Source organism: Amblyraja radiata, chromosome 24 (assembly GCF_010909765.2).
Source record: "Amblyraja radiata isolate CabotCenter1 chromosome 24, sAmbRad1.1.pri, whole genome shotgun sequence".
Lineage (NCBI taxonomy): Eukaryota > Metazoa > Chordata > Chondrichthyes > Rajiformes > Rajidae > Amblyraja > Amblyraja radiata.
Window position 1 is genome coordinate 25,250,977 of NC_045979.1, and position 19,697 is coordinate 25,270,673.

At 44.5% G+C, this 19,697-nt stretch overlaps 1 protein-coding gene and 1 long non-coding RNA gene across 2 annotated transcripts in view; one reads left to right on the forward strand and one right to left on the reverse strand.

Moving 5' to 3' along the window:
• The window catches only part of LOC116986894 (voltage-dependent L-type calcium channel subunit alpha-1S-like), a 122,180-nt gene that overhangs the window by 4,880 nt on the left and 97,603 nt on the right, over positions 1-19,697 (forward strand). Inside the window, 2 exon segments of the mRNA XM_033042671.1 lie at positions 8,757-8,862; positions 16,700-16,839. Of these exon segments, the coding sequence (XP_032898562.1) occupies positions 8,757-8,862; positions 16,700-16,839 (246 nt within the window).
• Positions 3,589-18,394, reverse strand: LOC116986895. The gene is made up of 3 exons (XR_004415594.1): positions 18,339-18,394; positions 10,717-10,726; positions 3,589-3,598 (listed from the first exon to the last, which is right to left on the reverse strand). It is a non-coding gene; the product is annotated as an uncharacterized LOC116986895 (long non-coding RNA).

Sequence of the window (19,697 nt, forward strand, 5' to 3'; positions counted from 1 at the left end):
ATTGGTGGTATAGTGAGCACTGAAGAATATTGGCTAATAGTATAATAGGACATTGATAACTGGGAAATCGTGCCAAGAAATGTCAGATGAAATTTAACTCAAAGTGGTGCGTTTTGGGAACTTAAACCTGGGCAAGACACAAAGAATGGCAGGGCCCTGGGGAGTGTTCTTGAACAGTAACACCCAGGAGTACAGGGACGTAGTTTCCTGGTAATGGTGACACATGCTTGTCAAGAAATTCAAGAGTTTTTTTGTCATAAGTCCCGGATGGGACAATGAAATTCTTACTTGCTGCAGCACAACAGAATATGTGAATATGTAAACATAGTACATAACGGGGGAAAGAAAAAAAAGAATACGTTCAATAAATAACAAATATAGTGCAAATAACAAATGATAATATAGTCTTTTGCAGTTCAGAGCTCAGAGCTTATTTGTTGTTGTGTTTAATAGCCTGATGGCTGCAGGGAAGAAGCTGTTCCTGAACCTGGACGTTACAGTTTTCAGGCTCCTGTACCTTCTTCCTGGTGGCAATGGTGAGATGAGTGTGTGGCCAGGATGGTGTGGGTCCTTGATGATGTTGGCTGCCTTTTTGAGGCAGCGACTACGATAGATCCCTTCAAAGGTGATGAGGTCAAAGCCGGTGATGGACTGGGCAGTGGTCACAACTTTTTGTCGTCTATTTCGCTCCTGGACCTTCAAGTTGCCGAACCAGGCCACGATGCAACCAGTCTGAATGCTCTCTACCGTGCACCTGTAGAAGTTTAGGAGAATCCTCTTCGACATGCCGAATCTTGGGAATCTTCTCTGGAAGTAAGAGTCGCTGATGTGCCTTATTTATAATTGCATCGGTGTGCTGGGTCCAGGAAAGATCTTTGGAAATATGAACGCCCAGGAATTTGAGGTTATTGACCTTCTCCACCATTCATATGAACAGGATTGTGAGTCCTCATCCTTCCCCTACCATAGTCCACAATCAGTTCCTTGGTCTTACTGATGTTGAGAGCCAGGTTGTTGTGGTGGCACCATTTGGCCAGTCGGTCGATCTCACTTCTATACTCTGACTCGTCCCCATCTGTGATTCGTCCAACCACAATGGTGTCGTCAGTGAACTTGATGATGGAGTTCGCATTATGTCCGGCTACGCAATCACGGTCAACTCTTCGTGGTGCTCAGACGTGGCAGTCCTATCTAACTCCTGCTCTCCACACCTGGAACACCTGGAGGTGAAGTGCTGCTCCTTCTACTGAGGGAATTCACCTCCACCATCCCACCCCAAGCAGACTTTCGGTTGGCGCTGGAGGAGCTGCACGCCGTGGTCAACAACCTGAAGCAGCCGAGGCATTTACTGGGGACTTTAACAAAGCTAACCTGAAGAAATTGCTTCCTAACTCCCACCAACATGTCTCCTGCAGCACCAGAGGATCAAACTGTACAGAGCTGGTCGGGGGAGGCAGAGGAACAACTCCAAGACTGCTTGGAGTCTGTAGACTAGGCAATGTTCAGGGACTCAGTAACGGACCTGAATGAATACGCCACAGTCGTCACAGACCTCATAAGGAAATGTGTGGAGGACTGCGTTCCAACAAAAACCTTCCGAGTGATTCCTAACCAGAAGTCTTGGATGAACCATGAGATCCGCATTCTTCTGAAGACCAGATCCCGGGCATTCAGGTCTGGCGATTCAAAGGTCTATAAGAAGTCCAGATACGACCTTGGTAAGGCCATCAAAAAGGCCAAAAGGGACTTCTACTCTAAGCTGGAAGATGAGGCAGGTGCTCGGCAACTGGCAGGGGTTGAATGCCATCACCTCCTACAAGGCGAAATAAGGAGGTAGCTGAAATGACAGCGAAGCATCACTTCCTGACGAGCTCAATGCGTTCTACGCACGGTTCGATAGGGAGAACACTGATGTGCCTTCCCGAGCCCCCATTTGCCCTGACGGTATTACAGTCACAGACACAGAGGCCGACATCAGAGGATCCTTCAGGGGGGTGAATCCTCGGATAGCGCCTGGACCTGATGGTACACCCGGTCGTGTTCTCAATACCTGTGCAGACTAACTGGCGGGAATTTTTGTGGACATTTTCAACCTCTCACTTCTGAGGTCTGAGGTTCCCACCTGCTTTAAGAGGGCATCAATAATACCGGTGGCCAAGAAGAGTAAGGTGACGTGCCTCAATAACTATCGACCAGTGGCATTAACATCTGTGGTGATGAAGTGCTTTGAGAGGTTGGTTATGGTGCACATCAACACCTACCTCGACAAGAACCTCGACCCACTACAGTTTGCATACCGCCACAACAGGTCAACGGAGGATGCAATTTCACTGGCTTTCCACTCCGCATTGGACCACTTGGACAATAAAAATACTTACGTCAGGCTGCTGTTTATGGACTACAGCTCGGCGTTTAATACCATCATCCCTTCCAAGCTGGTTACCAAGCTCACGGAACTGGGCCTCTGTGCATCCCTCTGCAATTGGATCCTCGACTTTCTCATCCACTGACCACAGTCTGTTCGAATTGGAGGAACCACTTCATCCTCATTAACAATTAGTACGGGAGCACCTCAAGGCTGCGTGCTCAGTCCCCTGCTTTACTCACTCTATACCCATGACCTTTATCGGCTGTAGCATTGAGTACAAGATTTGGGACATTATGTCATGTTTGCACAGAACATTGATTCGACTGTACATAATATTATGTACAGTTCTAGACCCCACCCCACAGGAATTGTGATGAAGGCAGAGAAAGTGCAGAAGCGATTCACAAGGTTATTGCCTGGATTGGAGAGATTAGATAGACTGGATCTGTTTTCTCTGGAGCAAAGATGGCTAAGACATGACATGATGGAGGTATGTAAATTTCTGACATGCCTAGATCGGTAGACTGACATAATCTGTTTCCCAGGGTGAAGGTGTCTGACACTAAAAGCCATAGGTTGAAGGGGAGAGGAAGGTTTAAAGGATATCTGAGGAGTAGTTGGTATCTGGAATAAGCTGCCAGAGGAGGTATTGGATAAAGGAACAGCAACGGCATTTAAGATGCATCTGGACAGTTGAAGGGTATGGAATTAATGCAGGCAACTGTGATAAGGCACGATGGTCTTTGTAGATGCTGTGAGTCGAAGGGCCTGTTTCTATGCTACACAACCCAATGATTTCAACTTCACAGCTTTTGTACTTAATGGCCAGAATGTATCTATTTATTTCCATGATTCACGGATGTATTGGGAAGTGACAATGTAATCTAATCAGAACCATAGATCTATCTGACTGCTGTAATTGGAGGGTTATCATATGAGTCAAAATACTGGCTGAGGAATTCTTAGCTTTTCCCTTTGCCCTGAATGGGCAGCTTGTGATGGCTTAAGCTCTTGTCATCATTATATCTTTTGTTTTCCCTTTGATCATTGTGGATCGTTGACCGTGATTGTGCCAGGAATATAGATTTTGAGGGTTGAGAGTTGGCCATTCAATCGAATAAAATGATGTGATGACTATTGCTGCAAGAAGAATGCTGAACTAAAACATCGCCTATTCATGACCTCCAGAAATGTTGCCTGACCCGCTGAGTTATTCCAGCACTTTGTGTTCTATACAAGATTCAAGCATTTGAAGTTCTTTGTGTCTCCATTGCTGCAATGATGTGAGGTTTGGGGAGAACCTGTTGAAGAGGATTTTCCAAAGTAATTGTTAAGGGTATCTCCCCAGGTTCTTCGGGAAATATAAAAAGGTTACTTAGGTTTCAAATTAATAGAGAAAGACATGGATGCAAACAGCTGTGTACCTGGAATCTGATGTTATTCCATAGGTCATAGTGAAGATATTTTGAAGATATTTTCCAAAAGAAGCGTTCATGTATTGGATCTCATGTTGAATTTTGTTATCAATGTGCGGCTTTCAAAATAAGTCAGTCAAATTTATTCGTCACATGCATCAACCAAGGTACAGTGAAATGAATTTGCCATGCAGCGATACAGTTGAAAAAAAGAACACACAACGCACAACAAAATCCAACACAAACATCCACCACAGCATTCTTCACTGTGGTGGAAGGCAACAACATTCAGTCAGTCCTCCTCCCTTGTTCATTCGTGGTCCGGGTCACAAACACTCCACAGTCACCACTACGGGCGGCCGGATGTACAGGCCCTCACTTTGGGATGATCGAAACTTCGATGTCGGGATGGTCGAACACACTCCGCGGCTTAGAGCGCCACTTTCCTACCGGAGACCGCGGGCTTCAGGATGCTATAGGCCGCAGGCCGGCGGTCGGAGCTCTTCTCCGGCGATCCCCGGCAAGGGATTCCAGACTCCGGATGGTAAGTCCACGCCACGCCACGCCCGTGGCTAAAAGCTCCGCAGACCACAGCCCCGTGATGTCAAAGTCACCAGGCCAGCGATCGGAGCACTCCTCTCTGACGACCCCCGGCAAGGGCTCGCCCCTGCTCCGCGATGGAAAAGTCCACGCTGCGTCCACTGCTGAAGCTCCGGGCCCGACTCCGAAAAAGGCCACCACAATCCAAGGTGATAGGCTGCGAGAGGGGAGGCGGAGAAGCGACATGGAAAAAGTTGCCTCTCCATGAGGAAGTGACCGAAAAACGGTTCCCCCCTTTCCCCCCCCCCCACCCTGCACACAAGACACACCGAGAGACACCAAAACAAACACTTGGTCACACCAACAAAAAACTAAAAAGTCAAAATAACGAAAAGCAGGGCAGCCGGCTGGCAGGGCAGTGCCCCAACGACATTAACCGAAAATAAAGTAAAGCTTTGATTGCTTCCTGAGACAATCCTTTCATTGCCTTCAGGTTGATTATAAATCCAGATTTAGTAGGATTCTGCAAAGAGGTTTGCTACAGATTGGAAGTCAACATTGGTATTTGCAAGAATGCACGGTTGCAAATGTATTGGTGGGGTGGACGCCCTGTTTCGACGAATGCAATCAACCCAGTGTGCACAATCAAATAAGATCAAATAGAACAAGTTGTCCTACAACTTTAGGCTGTGCACTCCATAGGCAAGAAGAAGAAATGTATTGGGTATTGGTGGTTAATGATATATTTGTCAGATTGGTCTTTCTAAATGTCCAAGTCTGAAGATTGTCCATTCTGATTTGACGTCGATCCTGTAGAGAAAGCGTCGTCAGTGAGGAATAACATGAATGTACGAAGATGAACAACAAAATTGTGATGAAGCATCCTTGCTTGTTTGGATGAAGATGGTGATTGCCTTTAAACCTTTGTAGGTCTCAGGACCTGTGTGAATTTTGTAGGGCAGTCATGAAAGAGTTAATCGCTGAGGGCCTGTAGGGTATTAGGTAGTAACTAGTCAAATTGGGCCTAAATCTTCCACTGTGTAAATTATCAAAAGCTTTTGCTACATGGATTTAAGTTATGTACGATAACTGATTATAGTATTTTTCTTGGAGCTGCTCTGTGAAACGGTTTGAATCTACAGGGAGGAATGTTTTGGCAATGTTTAGGGTACAATTAAGAAGTATATAGGGAAGAATTTCCCAGTGAGGCAGAGTGGGGCAATAGTTCAGTAATTTTCCTCACAAGTTTAAGTTCCTTAGAATGTTGTCATTGTTCCATATTTGGAGAATGAGTTTGTGCAGTTTTGCAACTGGTTATGGTTGAAGAGTTCCAGCGGTCCAACTTTGCTGCACTGTTGCTCCTGGCCTGCTCTATGCATTGTACTACTTTCTTAAAGTGTAGACTGATGGACAATTCTTCTTTCAGTGGTGAGAGTTTTTTTTGTAATGATAGTGACATTTCCCCTAATCAACTTGCAGTTCTGGAATGTCTCAATGGTTTCCATGAAATTGTTTTATTTCCCCGTAGAAGCATTGCTGGAGATTTGGACTGTGGAAGCACCATAAACGTGCCATGTGACCTGAAAAAAGCTCCACGTGTAATTCTTATCAATATAACCATATAACCATATAACAATTACAGCACGGAAACAGGCCATCTCGACCCTTCTAGTCCGTGCCGAACACATAATCTCCCCTAGTCCCATATACCTGCGCTCAGACCATAACCCTCCATTCCTTTCCCATCCATATAACTATCCAATTTATTTTTAAATGATAAAAACGAACCTGCCTCCACCACCTTCATTGGAAGCTCATTCCACACAGCTACCACTCTCTGAGTAAAGAAGTTCCCCCTCATGTTACCCCTAAACTTCAGTCCCTTAATTCTCAAGTCATGTCCCCTTGTTTGAATCTTCCCTACTCTCAGTGGGAAAAGCTTTTCCACGTCAACTCTGTCTATCCCTCTCATCATTTTAAAAACCTCTATCAAGTCCCCCCTTAACCTTCTGCGCTCCAAAGAATAAAGCCCTAACTTGTAAGATGTAGAGCTAGCTCTTCCTGGTGCTCCCAATTGGTTTTGATGTCACCTATATGCCTTTGAGTTTGTCATTTAGCTGCTACTCTGATACTTTCTTTTGCTGGTGCAAGATATTGTTTTGCCACAAAATAACTTAATTTTGAGTTGAAGTCTTGAATCATAATTTTCATAGTTTGACCCTGCAGTTGGTAGGTAATGTTGGACATTGATTCAGAACACTGAGTGGATGGTGTTGAGCTACTTGTGTCTCCCAGTGTTCTCAAAGGCTATAGTCATGGCCACACTTTGTATTGATATAAATGCTTGTAAACTCTTTTTAGGAAGTTGGTATTCATTTTCTTTTGCATTTACTTTGGCTGCTTTCAATTCTCCAGGGTGGGCTAGATAAACCAATGGTATACACAGCAGTTTTGATCTTGAAAATGCCATTACAGAGATTGAAGCAAATTTGAATCACCAACATGTCACCAAGGAGAAGCGCTTCTCCCTTAGAAATATTGCTCAGGACTTGATCAAGCTTGGAATCGACCAGTCCCTTGATATTTTTCTCAGCATTTGGTATTGGGACATATTTACTGATAAAAGTGGCGTGCTGATTGCTTCTGGGTATGAGGTGAAAGGTTACAGTGATGAACTCTAGAAAGTGGTTGATGAGCTTGTTGTTAATGGCAAGTTTGAAGATGTGAATGGCTGTCCTTAGGTTCCTCTTTCCAGGAGAAAGTGAGGATCACCCTTTTATCAATTGACCTTGTGTCTTCATCTTGCCTTGTTCAAGGAACCAATACTGATGTTACATCTCACAGGTTTCCTGTGATAGCAATACTTTGGTAATTCGCTATATTAGTTCTTGGTTCTTGGTTTCTTGGTCCTCCAAAATATTCCAAATGGAATTTAAACTGGATGTGGTGAAGGGAGGGCTTAAGCCAGAAAGGGTTATCTATCAGGGTGTAACTATGTTTAAAAATAATTATCTCCTTCCAGTTTTAACTGCAGAGAGAAAAAGAGAAAAGATTACTGTGATTGAGTACAGATTCTTCATAGACAGAAGCAGGAGAATTAATTACAGGAAATAAGGAAACGGCAAAGCAGCTGGAGGAATTCAGTGTGGCAGACTGCATCTGTGGAGGGAAATGGGCAGACGAAAACTTGGCTGGGGACATTTCTTCAGAGTAAAGAGGAGATAGCTGACTGATGGAGTAAAGAGCTAGTAGAAAGAGGTAGAGATGGATTCATTGTTCCTCAGGACACAGCTTTTGCTGCAGAGATTGGCTGCAGAGAGGGGCTACAAGGAACTGTAGATGCTGTTTCACAAAGCACAACGTTCTATAGTAACTCAGCTGGTCAGGCAGCATCTCTGGAGAACGTGGATAGGTTGGTTTTGAGGGGCTGTTGTTACCAGTAGTGGAAAAATGGGGGTATTGGCACATCACAATCCTCAAAGGCAGAAATTCTAGAGTTCTAGTCAAGGCGGTCAGTGTGAAGATGATTGGAGATCCTATCTTGTCCTGCCATGCGGAGCTTTAATACTGTATTCTGTTTTATCCACTGTTGACAACTTCAAAAGTGACGTGATCTGCAACCTCATGCCAGACCTGTTCACCCCGAAGCAGTACAAGACACTGGTCAGTTTGTTCCTGGGATCATTAGAACAAGAACATTTCTCAAAATGTGACGGGCTGAATCTAAGACAACTGGTGCTGCATGTGCCCTGGGAGAGTTTGATAGAACAGTGTTGAAAGAGCATTACTTTATGCATTCTGTGCTCAAACTACCAAGGAAGTGTTTGGTACAGCAATGTGGACGGAGATTTATTCCACACTTGTGTTGAAACTTTTCAGGAATTAATTGATATACTTCAATGGTGCAATGTGAGGGAATATTTCACAAACTAACATTTCATTCCCCAAGATTCAGCAGGTTATGGGTGATTGACCGAAGTTTTTCTGAATTTAAGGGGATCTGATGAAGCAACTAGAGAGAAATTCATTCTCAGCTTTACTGCCCTTTTGAAATCAAAACTGGAAATTCTCAAAGCATTCACAGAGAAGGAGCCAGTTAACATTTCAGGTCAATGATCTTCTATCAGACTTTCTGATGAAAGATCATCGACTTGAACCATTAATTTTGTTCTCTCATTTTTGTAGATGCTGTTTGGCCATCTTCTCGCATTTGTCATGTGACCATTTTGGTTTTTATTTCAGGTATCAAACATCAGCAATAGTAAGATTCTGTTTAAGTGGTTAGGACATTAAAGCTCACTTTTCTATCCACTCAGTGCTATACCTGACCTGTGAATCTTTGCCAAGGAATCTGAGAGGCAGCTTTATTTGTAGAAGTAGAGGTCAGGGGGGATCATTAGACTGTGAATAGTTTTCCTTGATTGCATTGACAGACCGTTCGAAATTATCATCCTCATTACCATCTTCGCCAATTGTGTGGCCCTCGCTGTGTTCCAGCCTCTTCCAGAAGATGACACCAATTTGTTGAATTTCAAGTTGGTAAGTAGAGTGTGAATATGCATTGAAAATGGCTCCGTACGCAGGGAGCATAATGACGGTATAAGATCATGTGATAGGAGCAGAATTAGGCCATTCGGCCCATCGTCTACTCCGCCATTCAATCATGGCTGCTCTATCTCTCCCAACCCCACTCTTCTGCCTTCTCCCCATGACCTCTGACACCTGTACTAATCAAGAATCTATCTATTTCTGCCTTAAAAATATTCACTGACTTGGCCTCCACAGCCTTCTGCGGCAAAGGATTCCACAGATTCACCACCCTCGGACTAAAGAAATTCCTCCTCATCTCCTTCCAAAAAGAACGTCCTTTAATTCTGAGGCTATGACCTCTAGTCCTAGAATCTCCCACTAATGGGAACATCCTCTCCACATCCACTCTATCCAAACCTTTCACTGTGCTGAAAGGCTGGCGAGATTGGGGAGATCGGGAGAGATCCACACTCTGGCACAGACCTTTCCCTCTGTCTTAAATAATTCCCAATACCATGAGGAAACCATTTTGAAATAACAGAAGAGAATCCAAATTATGTGAGAGATGTAGAGAGAATTTGCTGCACGTTCAACCTGGAATGTTATCAGAGAGCTTGCATATGATGGAACAAGCTGCATGGTCACTTGACCTTTTGAATATGTGAGATTCTTCACTGATCCAAACCAGTGAGTATGTCCAGGTTGGAACTCTAGACTGGTATCTAGTGTTCCTTCTCTCTCTCCATAGCTTGTGTTGCTATCTTCCTGTCTTGTCATCCCAGCCAGAGGATATGGCCTCTCCAGCCCTATCCATCTATTGCTTGGGATTTTGTTAACTTGCAAATCCCAGCTAAAAGCGAAGAGCGACATCCGAGGTCACCAGAGGCTGGATGATATGTTAGCTTTTACATTGGCATTATGTGGGTTGAATAATGAATTGCGTGAAGAAAACAGCTAATGTATTAATAAATTATAACACATAGCAAAGCTGTAAGTTTACTGATTGGAAATCCCCATGGTTTGGCATTTAACACACAAGGTACTGTTTTCTGCGCTCCCTTTCAACTCATTGAGCACAGGTTCCCATGGTCCCCTCCACTCACTGGTGCCTTGGTTCCCCAGCTTCTCTGCATTCACTTGTACTGTGGCTCCCATGATCCCTTCCATTCATTGGGACTCTGGTTCCTGTGTTCCCTTCAATTCACTGGGACTGTCGTTCCCAAGCTCTCTTGGATATTGATAATAATAACATTCAATAATCAAGAACATCTGGTTGTTCAGCATCACCAAAGTCCCTAGCATGTTGAACTGTAGCTATCACAAAGTTAAGAAAAGTGCAGGAATTAATTACTTAATTATATAAACCAGTAATGTAGGTTAGTATTCAAAAATGTTAACCTGAGAGAGTTATACCAATGATTTGGACGAGAATGTAAAATGCATTATTAGTAAGTTTGCAAATGACACTAAAGTAGGCGGTATGGTTGATAGTGAGGAATAAGTGTATAGTGATAGTGTATAAGTGATAATGTATAAGTTGAGATGTTTCATTAAAGTTGTACAAGACATTGGTGAGGCCATATTTGGAGTAAGTTTTGGTAGGAAGAATGTTATTAAGATGGAAAGAATACAGAGAAGATTTACAAGGTGTTTCCAGGATTGAGGGGATGAGTTATGGGGAGAGGTTGTGCAGGCTAAAACTTTATTCTTTGGAGCACAGGAGCATGAGAGATGACCTATACAGGTGTATAAAATCATGAGAGGAATAGATAGGATGAATGCACAGTCTTGTACCCAGGGTAGGGGAATCAAAAACAAGAGGACATAGGTTTAAGGAGAAAGATGCAAGATATAATAGGAAACCGAGGGGCAGCTTTTTGACAGGTGGTGTGTATAACTGCTGTGGGAACGTACTGCCAGTGGAGGTTGTTGAGGCAGGTACTTGGACAGGCACATGGATAGGAAAAGTTACTCAAACACTGGCACATGGGACTAGCTTAGATGGACATATTGGTCGGTATGGACGAGTTAGGTCAAAAGGACTATTTTCATGGTGTATGACTATGGCTAGTTGCGGGATATTTAACTTCATTTCTACTAAGTCCAGGCATGGTTGGGTTTTTGAGTGAATGCATGATAAATGATAAATACAATGATAAATAAAATGATGAGTGCAAAACAGCAGAATGGTACAAGGCTGTGATGCAAAAGAATCTGAAGCAGTGTAAAAAAAAGAAATAGAAGAATGCAATAATGAATGAGGTAGAGTTAAGAGGAAGAGCATGTTGTAATGCCTCTGGGAACGGAGTGTGACCAAGCTGATCGGTTTCGGAGTCGAATAGCATTTGGGAAATAATTATTCTTAAATCTGGATGTCGGAGCCTTCAAACTCGTGTACATGTCCCCAGAGCCATCGGCAAGACCAGGCGTAGACTCAGTGACTATTTCACTGAATATTTGCGCTCAGTCTGCAAAGGACTGCTGGAGCTCCCGGTTGCTAACCATTTTTAACTTCCCTTCCCATTCCCATATTAACCTTTCTGAAATGACCACCTCCACTGCTAGTGAGGTAACGTGCAAACTGGTGGAATAGCACCCCATATTGCTCTTGGGAGCCTACAAGCCAACAGATTGTTCACTGAATTCTTCATTTTCAAATAATACAATCCTACCTCCCCTTCTCGCCTCCTTTCCACGTCCTCCCTTTCCCATTTGCACACATTTGTCCCACCGTCCTCGTCACCCTTCCTTCTGTCACCCCTCCCATCCCTGAGTCCCCAGGTGGTGGTGGTGGTGGTTGGGGCTCATCAAGGACATTAAGATGGATGAATCCCGAGAGCCTGATAGGATTTTCCCAAAGTTATTAAGAGAAGCAAGGGATGAGTGCAGGGAACTAGATATTTCCCCAGAGGATGGGAGAAAAAACAATATTGTTCATTTGTTGAAGAAGGGAAGTAGAGATAAACCAGGGAATTATTTGCCAATGAGCCTTATGTCACTGTTAGTGAAGCTATAGGAGAGGATTCCTCAGGATAGAATTTACTCCCATTTGGAAGGGAATGGGCAAATTAGGTGCAGTCAGCATGGCTTTGTATGGAGCAGGTTATGTCTTACTAACTCCAGACTTTTTTGAGGACCTGATGAAGGTGATTAATGAGGGTAGGGCAGTGGATGTGATCTACGTGGATTTTAGTAAAACATTTGATGAAGTCCTCCATGGTTGGCTGATCCAGAAAATTACGAAGCACTGGATTCATGGTGACGTGGTTGTATGGATTCAGAATGGGCTTACTCCTAGAAGATTGGATGTCGGAATACTTGACTGTGTGGACACTGCTATATGCTTTCTCTTGTGATTCTGCTGTTGGAATAACCAAAGTCTCACACTGTGATTAAGGTCCAAAGACTTTATTAACATTACAGCATAGGTAACTTCATACTAGCACGTTACTCTAAAAGTGTGAGAACAAGGCAGGGAAGCTTTCTGTTAAACTAGTGGGCATAGCTACAAAGTATGACTCATAACATCTACAATTGTGGGTTGTGGTGGAAGGTTGCTATTCTGGCTGGTGATCTGTGACCAGTCGTGGTCCTCGGGTATCTTTGCTGGGACATCTACTCTATGTGATATAAATAAATTACTTTTATGTAAATGACAATCCTTGTTCGAGGTGTACTGTGGCCCTATCCCCGAACTCTACCTCCGCTACATTGACAATTGCATTGGTGCTACCTCCTGCACCCATGCAGAACTCACTGACTTCATCCATTTCACCGCCAACTTCCATCCGGCACTCAAATTCACCTGGACCATTTCCGACATCTCCCTACCCTTTCTAGACCTCATTATCTCCATCGTAGGTAACAGACTACTGACCGACATCTACTACAAACCCACTGACTCCCATTGGTATCTGGACTACACTTCTTCCCACCCTACTTCCTGTAAGGACTCTATCCCCTGCTCCCCATTCCTCCGTCTACGCCGCATCTGCACCCAGGATGAGGTGTTCCAAACCAGGGCATCAGTGTGTCCTCATTCTTTAAGGAACGGGGGTTCTCGTCTTCGACTATAGATGAGGCTTTCACCAGGGTCTCCTCTATGTCCCGTAGCTCCGCTCTCACTCCTGATCCCCCCCCACCCATAACAAGGACAGAGTCCCCCTTGTCCTCACCTTCCACCCTACCAGCCGTCACATACAACAGATTATCCTCCAACATTTTCACCACTTCCAACGGGATCCCACCACTGGCCACATCTTCCCATCTCCTCCCCTTTCGGCTTTCTGCAGAGACCGCTCCCTCCGTAACTCCCTGGTCAATTTGTCCCATCCCACCCAAACTACCGCCTCCCCTGGTCCTTGCAAACACAGGAAATGCTACACATGCCACTTTACCTCCCCCCTCGACTCCATCCAATGACCAAAGCAGTCTTTCCAGGTGAGGCAGAGGTTCACCTGCACCTCCTCCAACCTCATCTATTACATCCGCTCCTCTAGGTGTCAACTGCTCTACATCAGTGAGACCAAGTGCAGGCTTGGTGATAGCTTCGCCCAACACCTCCGCACAATTCGCATTAACCAACCTGATCTCCCGATGGCTCAGCACTTCAACTCCCCCTCCCATTCCGAATCCGACCTTTCTATCCTGGGCCTCCTCCATGGCCAGTGTGAGTCCCACCGCAAATTGGAGGAGCAGCACTTTACACCCCAGCGGTATGAACATTGACCTCCAATTTCAGGTAGTCCTTGCTTTCTCCCTCCTTCCCCTCCCCTTCCCAGCTCTCCCACAGCCCACTGTCTCCGCCTCTTCCTTTCCTTTCTACTTCCCGCACCCGCCCCCACAACAGTCGGAAGAAGGGTCTCAACCCGAAACGTCAACTATTCCTTCACTCCATAGATGCTGCCTCACCAGCTGAGTTTCTCCAGCATTTTTGTTTACCTTTTATGTAAATGATGATGGGTTGGTTAGTAAATTTGCAGATTACACCAAGATTGCGTGGGGTAGCAGACTGTGAGGAAGACTATCAAAGTTTACAGAGGGATATAGATTAATTTCAATAATAGGCAGAGAAATGGCAGATGGAGTTTGTCCGAGCATGTGTGAGGTGTTGCACTTTAGGAGCTTGAATGTAAGGGGAAGGTATACAGTTGATGGTAAGACACTGAACAACATCATTGCATAGAGGGATCTCGGGTTCCAGGTACATAGCTCCCTGAAAATGAAATGCAAGTAGATAGAGTGGTCAAGAAAGCGAATAGTAAGCCTGCCCTCATTGGTCACGCTATTGAATATGTGTCAGGAAGTCCACCAGTATGCAGACGATTGAGTTTTGCGATCATGTTTTATGAATTTGCTTGAGTTTTTTAAAACGTTGACAAGGGCAAAGCCGTAGATGTTGTCTTTACAGACATCAGCAAGTTCGTTGATAAGGTTCCACATGGTAAGCTGCTCTGGAAGGTGAGATCACATGGGATCCAGGGAGAGGTAGATAACTGAGTACAGAACTAGTTTCATGGAAGGAATCCGAGAGTAGTGGTGGAAAGGTGAAGGCTGGAGGCTTGTATTGGAGACCTGTGGTGAGGGGTGTGCTCAGGGATTTGTGCCAGACCCATTGGTGTTTGTGGTTTATGGCAATTGCATTATATCAATGTTTATTTCAATGATGTGGATGAGAATGTACAAGGTTAGTAAGTTTATAGGTGACACTAAAATGGGTGGTATGGGAGATAATAAAGATGGGTATCAAAAATTACAGCAAGCTCTTGATCAGTTTTTCAAGTGGGCTGAGGAATGGTTAATGGAGTTTAATGCAGAAAAGTGTCAGGTGTTGCATTTGGAGAAGTCAAACCAGGGCAGGGCCTTCACAATGAATGGAAGGACCCTAGGGAGTGCTGCAGAGCAGAGGGATCTAAGAGTACAGGTACACAGTTTCCTTAAAATGACATCACAGATATATAGTAAAGAAGCAACATTCTCATTAAGAGGGTGATAGGTATATAGAACAAACTGCCAGTGGAGGTTGTTGAGGCAAGTACTATAACAGTAGTTAAAAGACAGGTACATGGACAGGAAAGGTTTAGAGGAATCTGGGCCAAACATGGACAGATTTGACTAGCTTAGATGGTGTATCTTGGTCGGCATGGATGGCTTGTACTGAACGGGCTTGCTTCCGTGTTGTATGTCTCTATGACAAAGACATGATGCCGCTTTATAGGACTTTAGTTAAGCAGCATTTGGAGCATTGTAGTTCTGCCCCCCTCCCCCCATTTCAGGATAAATGTGGAGATGATGCAGAAGTGGTTTACCAGAATGTTACCACCAGGATTAGATGGTATTACCTTCAAGGGGCCAATGGACAACCTGTGATTGTTTTATTTGGAACACCAGAGACTGAGCGGAGGCCTTATAGAAGTATATACAATTATATGAGACATAAATAGGGTAGATAGTCAGAACCTTTTTTCCAGATGGAAATGTTAAGGTGTGGAGATCAAACTTGAAGTGAGGGTACATCCACAATGTCCTTGAAGTGAGGCTCATTGAAGTCTTTGAAGTGATGAAGTGGGTACACCCACAATGCTGTTGGGAGGGAGGTCCAACATTTTGACACAGCAATGCTGTGGGAATGGCGATATATTTCCAAGTCAGGTCGGTGTGTGGTTTGGTGGTGTTAAAAACGGAGAAAAGGATAAACTGATCAGTTGTAAGCCAGTTGTGGGGAAATTATTGGCATGAATTCTGTGGCACAATACCAATTTTAATTTGGAAAGGCACAGATTAATCGGTGATGGTCAAAGTGTATTTGTTAAAGGGAGATTGAGTTTGCATTGATTTAATTTTTGGTAGTATTGATAAGGTCAATGCTTTTGATGTTATAATGGATTTTAGCAAGACTGCTGACAAGATCCCACATGGCAAGATAGTCACGAAAATAAAGGTTGATGAGATACAAGAGAGAGTGACAAATTGGTTGTAAAAATGACTCAGTGACACAATGCAAATGACAATTGTTGGCATGTGTTTTCATGACTGGCAGGCTGTTATTAATGCGTTTCCATGGGGTTCTGTGCTCTGCCCTTGGCTGTTTTTTGTAGATATTAAATATTTGTGCCGAAATGTGGACCATGTTAACGAAACATGAAATGATGCAAAAGTTGATTGTGTGGTGGACCATGAGGAGGAATGTTAAGTCCGCAGGCTCCCGCGGTTGGAGCTCCCGAAGTCGATTCCCAGCAAAGGGTCTGCCAGCTCCACAATGTTTGGCTGCAGTGCGGACGGAGAAACGATACGGAAAAATATTGCATCTCCATCGAGGAAAGAGATTAAAAGAAGTTTCCTCCACCCTCCACGTAATACAAAAACAAAAGATACACTAAAACATACATGTAACAACAGACTAAAAACAACAGAAGAAGAAAAGGATGAGACAGACTGTTGACGAGGCTGCCATCGTACGGTGCCACCTGGTGGTACTCGGTAAAAGTCCAAAATTGCACACAATACTGGCGCGGTCTCACCAGTGCCCTTTATGGTGGCGGTTGTGGTGGAGCTGCATCTAACATTTGGGGGGAAAGCAATTCTTGGGCTTGAAAGAGTGTATGAAGGGTGAGCGAAAGGCAAAGGAGACACCCGTGGTATTGAGAATGCTATTACATGTGTCTTTTGCAAGTGTTGTACTATTGTTGATTATTTGATATCTTAAAAGACCTGTTTGGGGAAGCCATGATACAATCACCAACCTCATACACTCCCTTTCCCTCTCTTTGTTTTTCTCCCTTTTTCTCTCTCCCCCTTTCCCCTACCTCTTCCTACCCCCTCCCTCTCCCTTCCATATCTCTCATAGGAAAAGATCGAGTATATCTTTCTGATAGTATTCACAATCGAAGCATTTCTGAAAATTATTGTTTATGGATTTCTGTTTCACCCGGATGCCTATCTACGGAATTTCTGGAATGTTTTGGATTTTGTCATCGTGTTTGTTGGGTAAGTCCCAGGATTATCTTGGATTGATATAGCCATAGAATTGAACAATATTGAACAGGCCCTTCGGCCCACCATGTCTATGATGACGGGAGGCAAAAATGCTGGAGAAACTCAGCGGGTGAGGCAGCATCTATGGAGCGAAGGAATAGGTGACGTTTCGGGTCAGGACCCTTCTTCAGACTGATGGGGGGGGGGGGGGGGGAGGGAGGAGGAAGGGGAGAGGCGGCGACAGTAGGCTGTGGAAGAGCTGGGAAGGGGAGGGGAAGGAGGGAGAAAGCAAGGACTACCAGAAATTGGAGGTCAATGTTCTTACTGTAGTGGTGTAAACTGCCCAAGCAAAATACTGTATTTGCTGCTATCAAGGTATATCAAGGTATGTCTATGATGAAATATCTAGGTATGTCTATGATGCCCATCAGTATCATATACTGACCAGCCATTCTGGGCTAGTCTTATTTGCCTGCATTTGGCTGATACCCCTCTCAATCCTTCCTATCCTATTATCTGTCCACATGTCTTTTGAAAGTCATAATTTTATCCACCTCTATAGCTTCCTTTGGCAGCTCATTCCAGATACAGACTGAGTGAAATGCTTTCCTCTGAGGTACTTCATTAAATCTCTCCCCTCTCACCTGTAGCCCGTGCCCTCTGGTTTTAGAATCCTCTACACTGAGAAAAAGATTGCGAGAGTTACTTTATCCATGCCCCTCATGATTTTCCATACTTGAAAAGGTCACTCTTCAGCCTTTTACGCTTCAAAGGAAAAAGTCCCAGCCCATCCAGTCTCTCCTTTTTCTGTGCCCTTTCCAACTTAATGACATCCTCCCTATAGCTGGGCAACCAGAGCTGAACACCGTATTCCAACTGTAGTCCCACCAATGACCTGTGCAGTTGTATCATAATGTCCCAACTTTTGTACTCAATATTTTCCCAATGAAGGCAAATGTGTCAAAAACCTTCTTCGCCACCCTGTCCACCTGACTTGTCACTTTCATAGAACCATGCACCTGTACTCTTCAATCTATCTGTTCCACAACACTCTCCAGTGATCTGTTTATTCCCACAGTATGTTACTACATACATGTATAATTTGTTTTGTCTGCACTGGATTTTAAATTGTATTCTGTCGTTCCATAGACCACGTGCAAGAGGTGAGCACAAGGACATAAACAGGGTAGGGGGTGGAGGGTGGAGGGTAGGGGGTGGAGGCAGGGTTAGCAGAGAAGGAAAGAAGGGAGAGGGGGAGAGTTTTGTAGTTACCTAAAATTGGGGAATTCAATGATCATACTGTTGGATTGTAAGCTACCCAAGGTGAGGTGTTGTTCCGCCAGTTTGGCAAGGCCTCACTCTGGCAATAGAGGAGTTAAAATGGTTAACAAAGGAACCACAAGCGCAATTGTTCGGCAAAACATTTGCCGAGTCTACGTTTGGTCTCGTCATTGTACAGGAGGCCACATCAGGAACACCAGATGCAGTAGATGTGGTGAGAGGAGGTGCACTTGAACCTCTGTCTTACCTAGAAAGACTGCTGGAATTCCTGGATGGAGGTGAGGGGTGAGGTTTAGGGTTACATACCCATCCATATTAGGGAGTTATATCACATGTGGTTGCAGGGGAAATTATCCATCAATACTAGTCCTAACCATTCTGTAGGCTTCCAGGCCATGGAAATTCAAGTGCTCATCTGGATACTTTTCATATGTTGTGAGGCTCTCTGACTCCACCACCCTCTCAGCCAGTGTATTCTTAACACCAACCATCCAACCACCGTCTGGGTGAAAAAATTGCTCCTTGTTTCCTTTATAAACCTAGGCCCTCTGGTTCAGGCATCTCTGCTATGGGGAAAGTTTACTACTGACTTTCTATCTAAATTGACTTTTATTGTTGAACTGGTGCCTCAGCCGCTGAGTTCCTCCGGCATCTTTGTCCACCTACAACTTTCACTGGGGTCAGACTGTGTTGGGGTGGCAGGTCTGAGCTGTCAGCATGTGTTCACACGCATGACTTAGACATCTGCAGAGTAGCAAACTTTCATAAAGTAAAAAAACTAATATTACACTGCAAGGGGAAAGCATGTAATGCTGTATGTATGGTGGGTTGGGACTCTACTTCAGATTGCCCATTTCCCTCCACAAACGGTGCCTGACTCGCTGAGTTCCTCCAGCAGTTTGTTTTTACACAAGATTCCAGCATCTGCAGCCTCTTGTATCTCTAGCAAACCTTTGTGTTAGGCTGACAATAACATTCAGTTTGATTGATGTTGCAACCACTTTGCAAAAGCAAGCAGTTAACCCATTTATGAAACATTGTATTGTACATATCATTATGTTGTATTGTTAACTGGTTGTTCATCATACAACTAGATTGTTTTGGACCAAATAGGCCACAGATAGACAGTCGATCTGTTTACAAATACAACAATACAATACAAATTTATTTATTGTCATTTGAGCCCCAGTGAGACTCAAACGAAATTTTGTTTCCACAGCCATACAAACAAAGACAATGTCCTACAGACATACACACAATTAAGTTCACACAAACATCCATCACAGTGAACCCACTGTGATGGAAGGCAAAGTCTTTTCTCTCCCCTGCTCTCCATGTCTCTCCCAATGTCCAAGCTCCAGGCGGGTGATGCTAAGTCCCACGGCCATTTTAGGCCGCGCGGGGCGATTTACGGCCCCGCTCCCGGTCTGAAAGTACAAGGTCGGAGCCCCAGCATGAGATGGTGAGTCCCACGGCCATGAAGCCATGCCGGGTGATGTATGACCCCGCTCCAGGTCGTTCCAACCCCGCGACACGGGCTGGAGAAGTCGCGTTGCGGGAGCTCCGGGAAGCGGTCTCTCTCTCCCCCC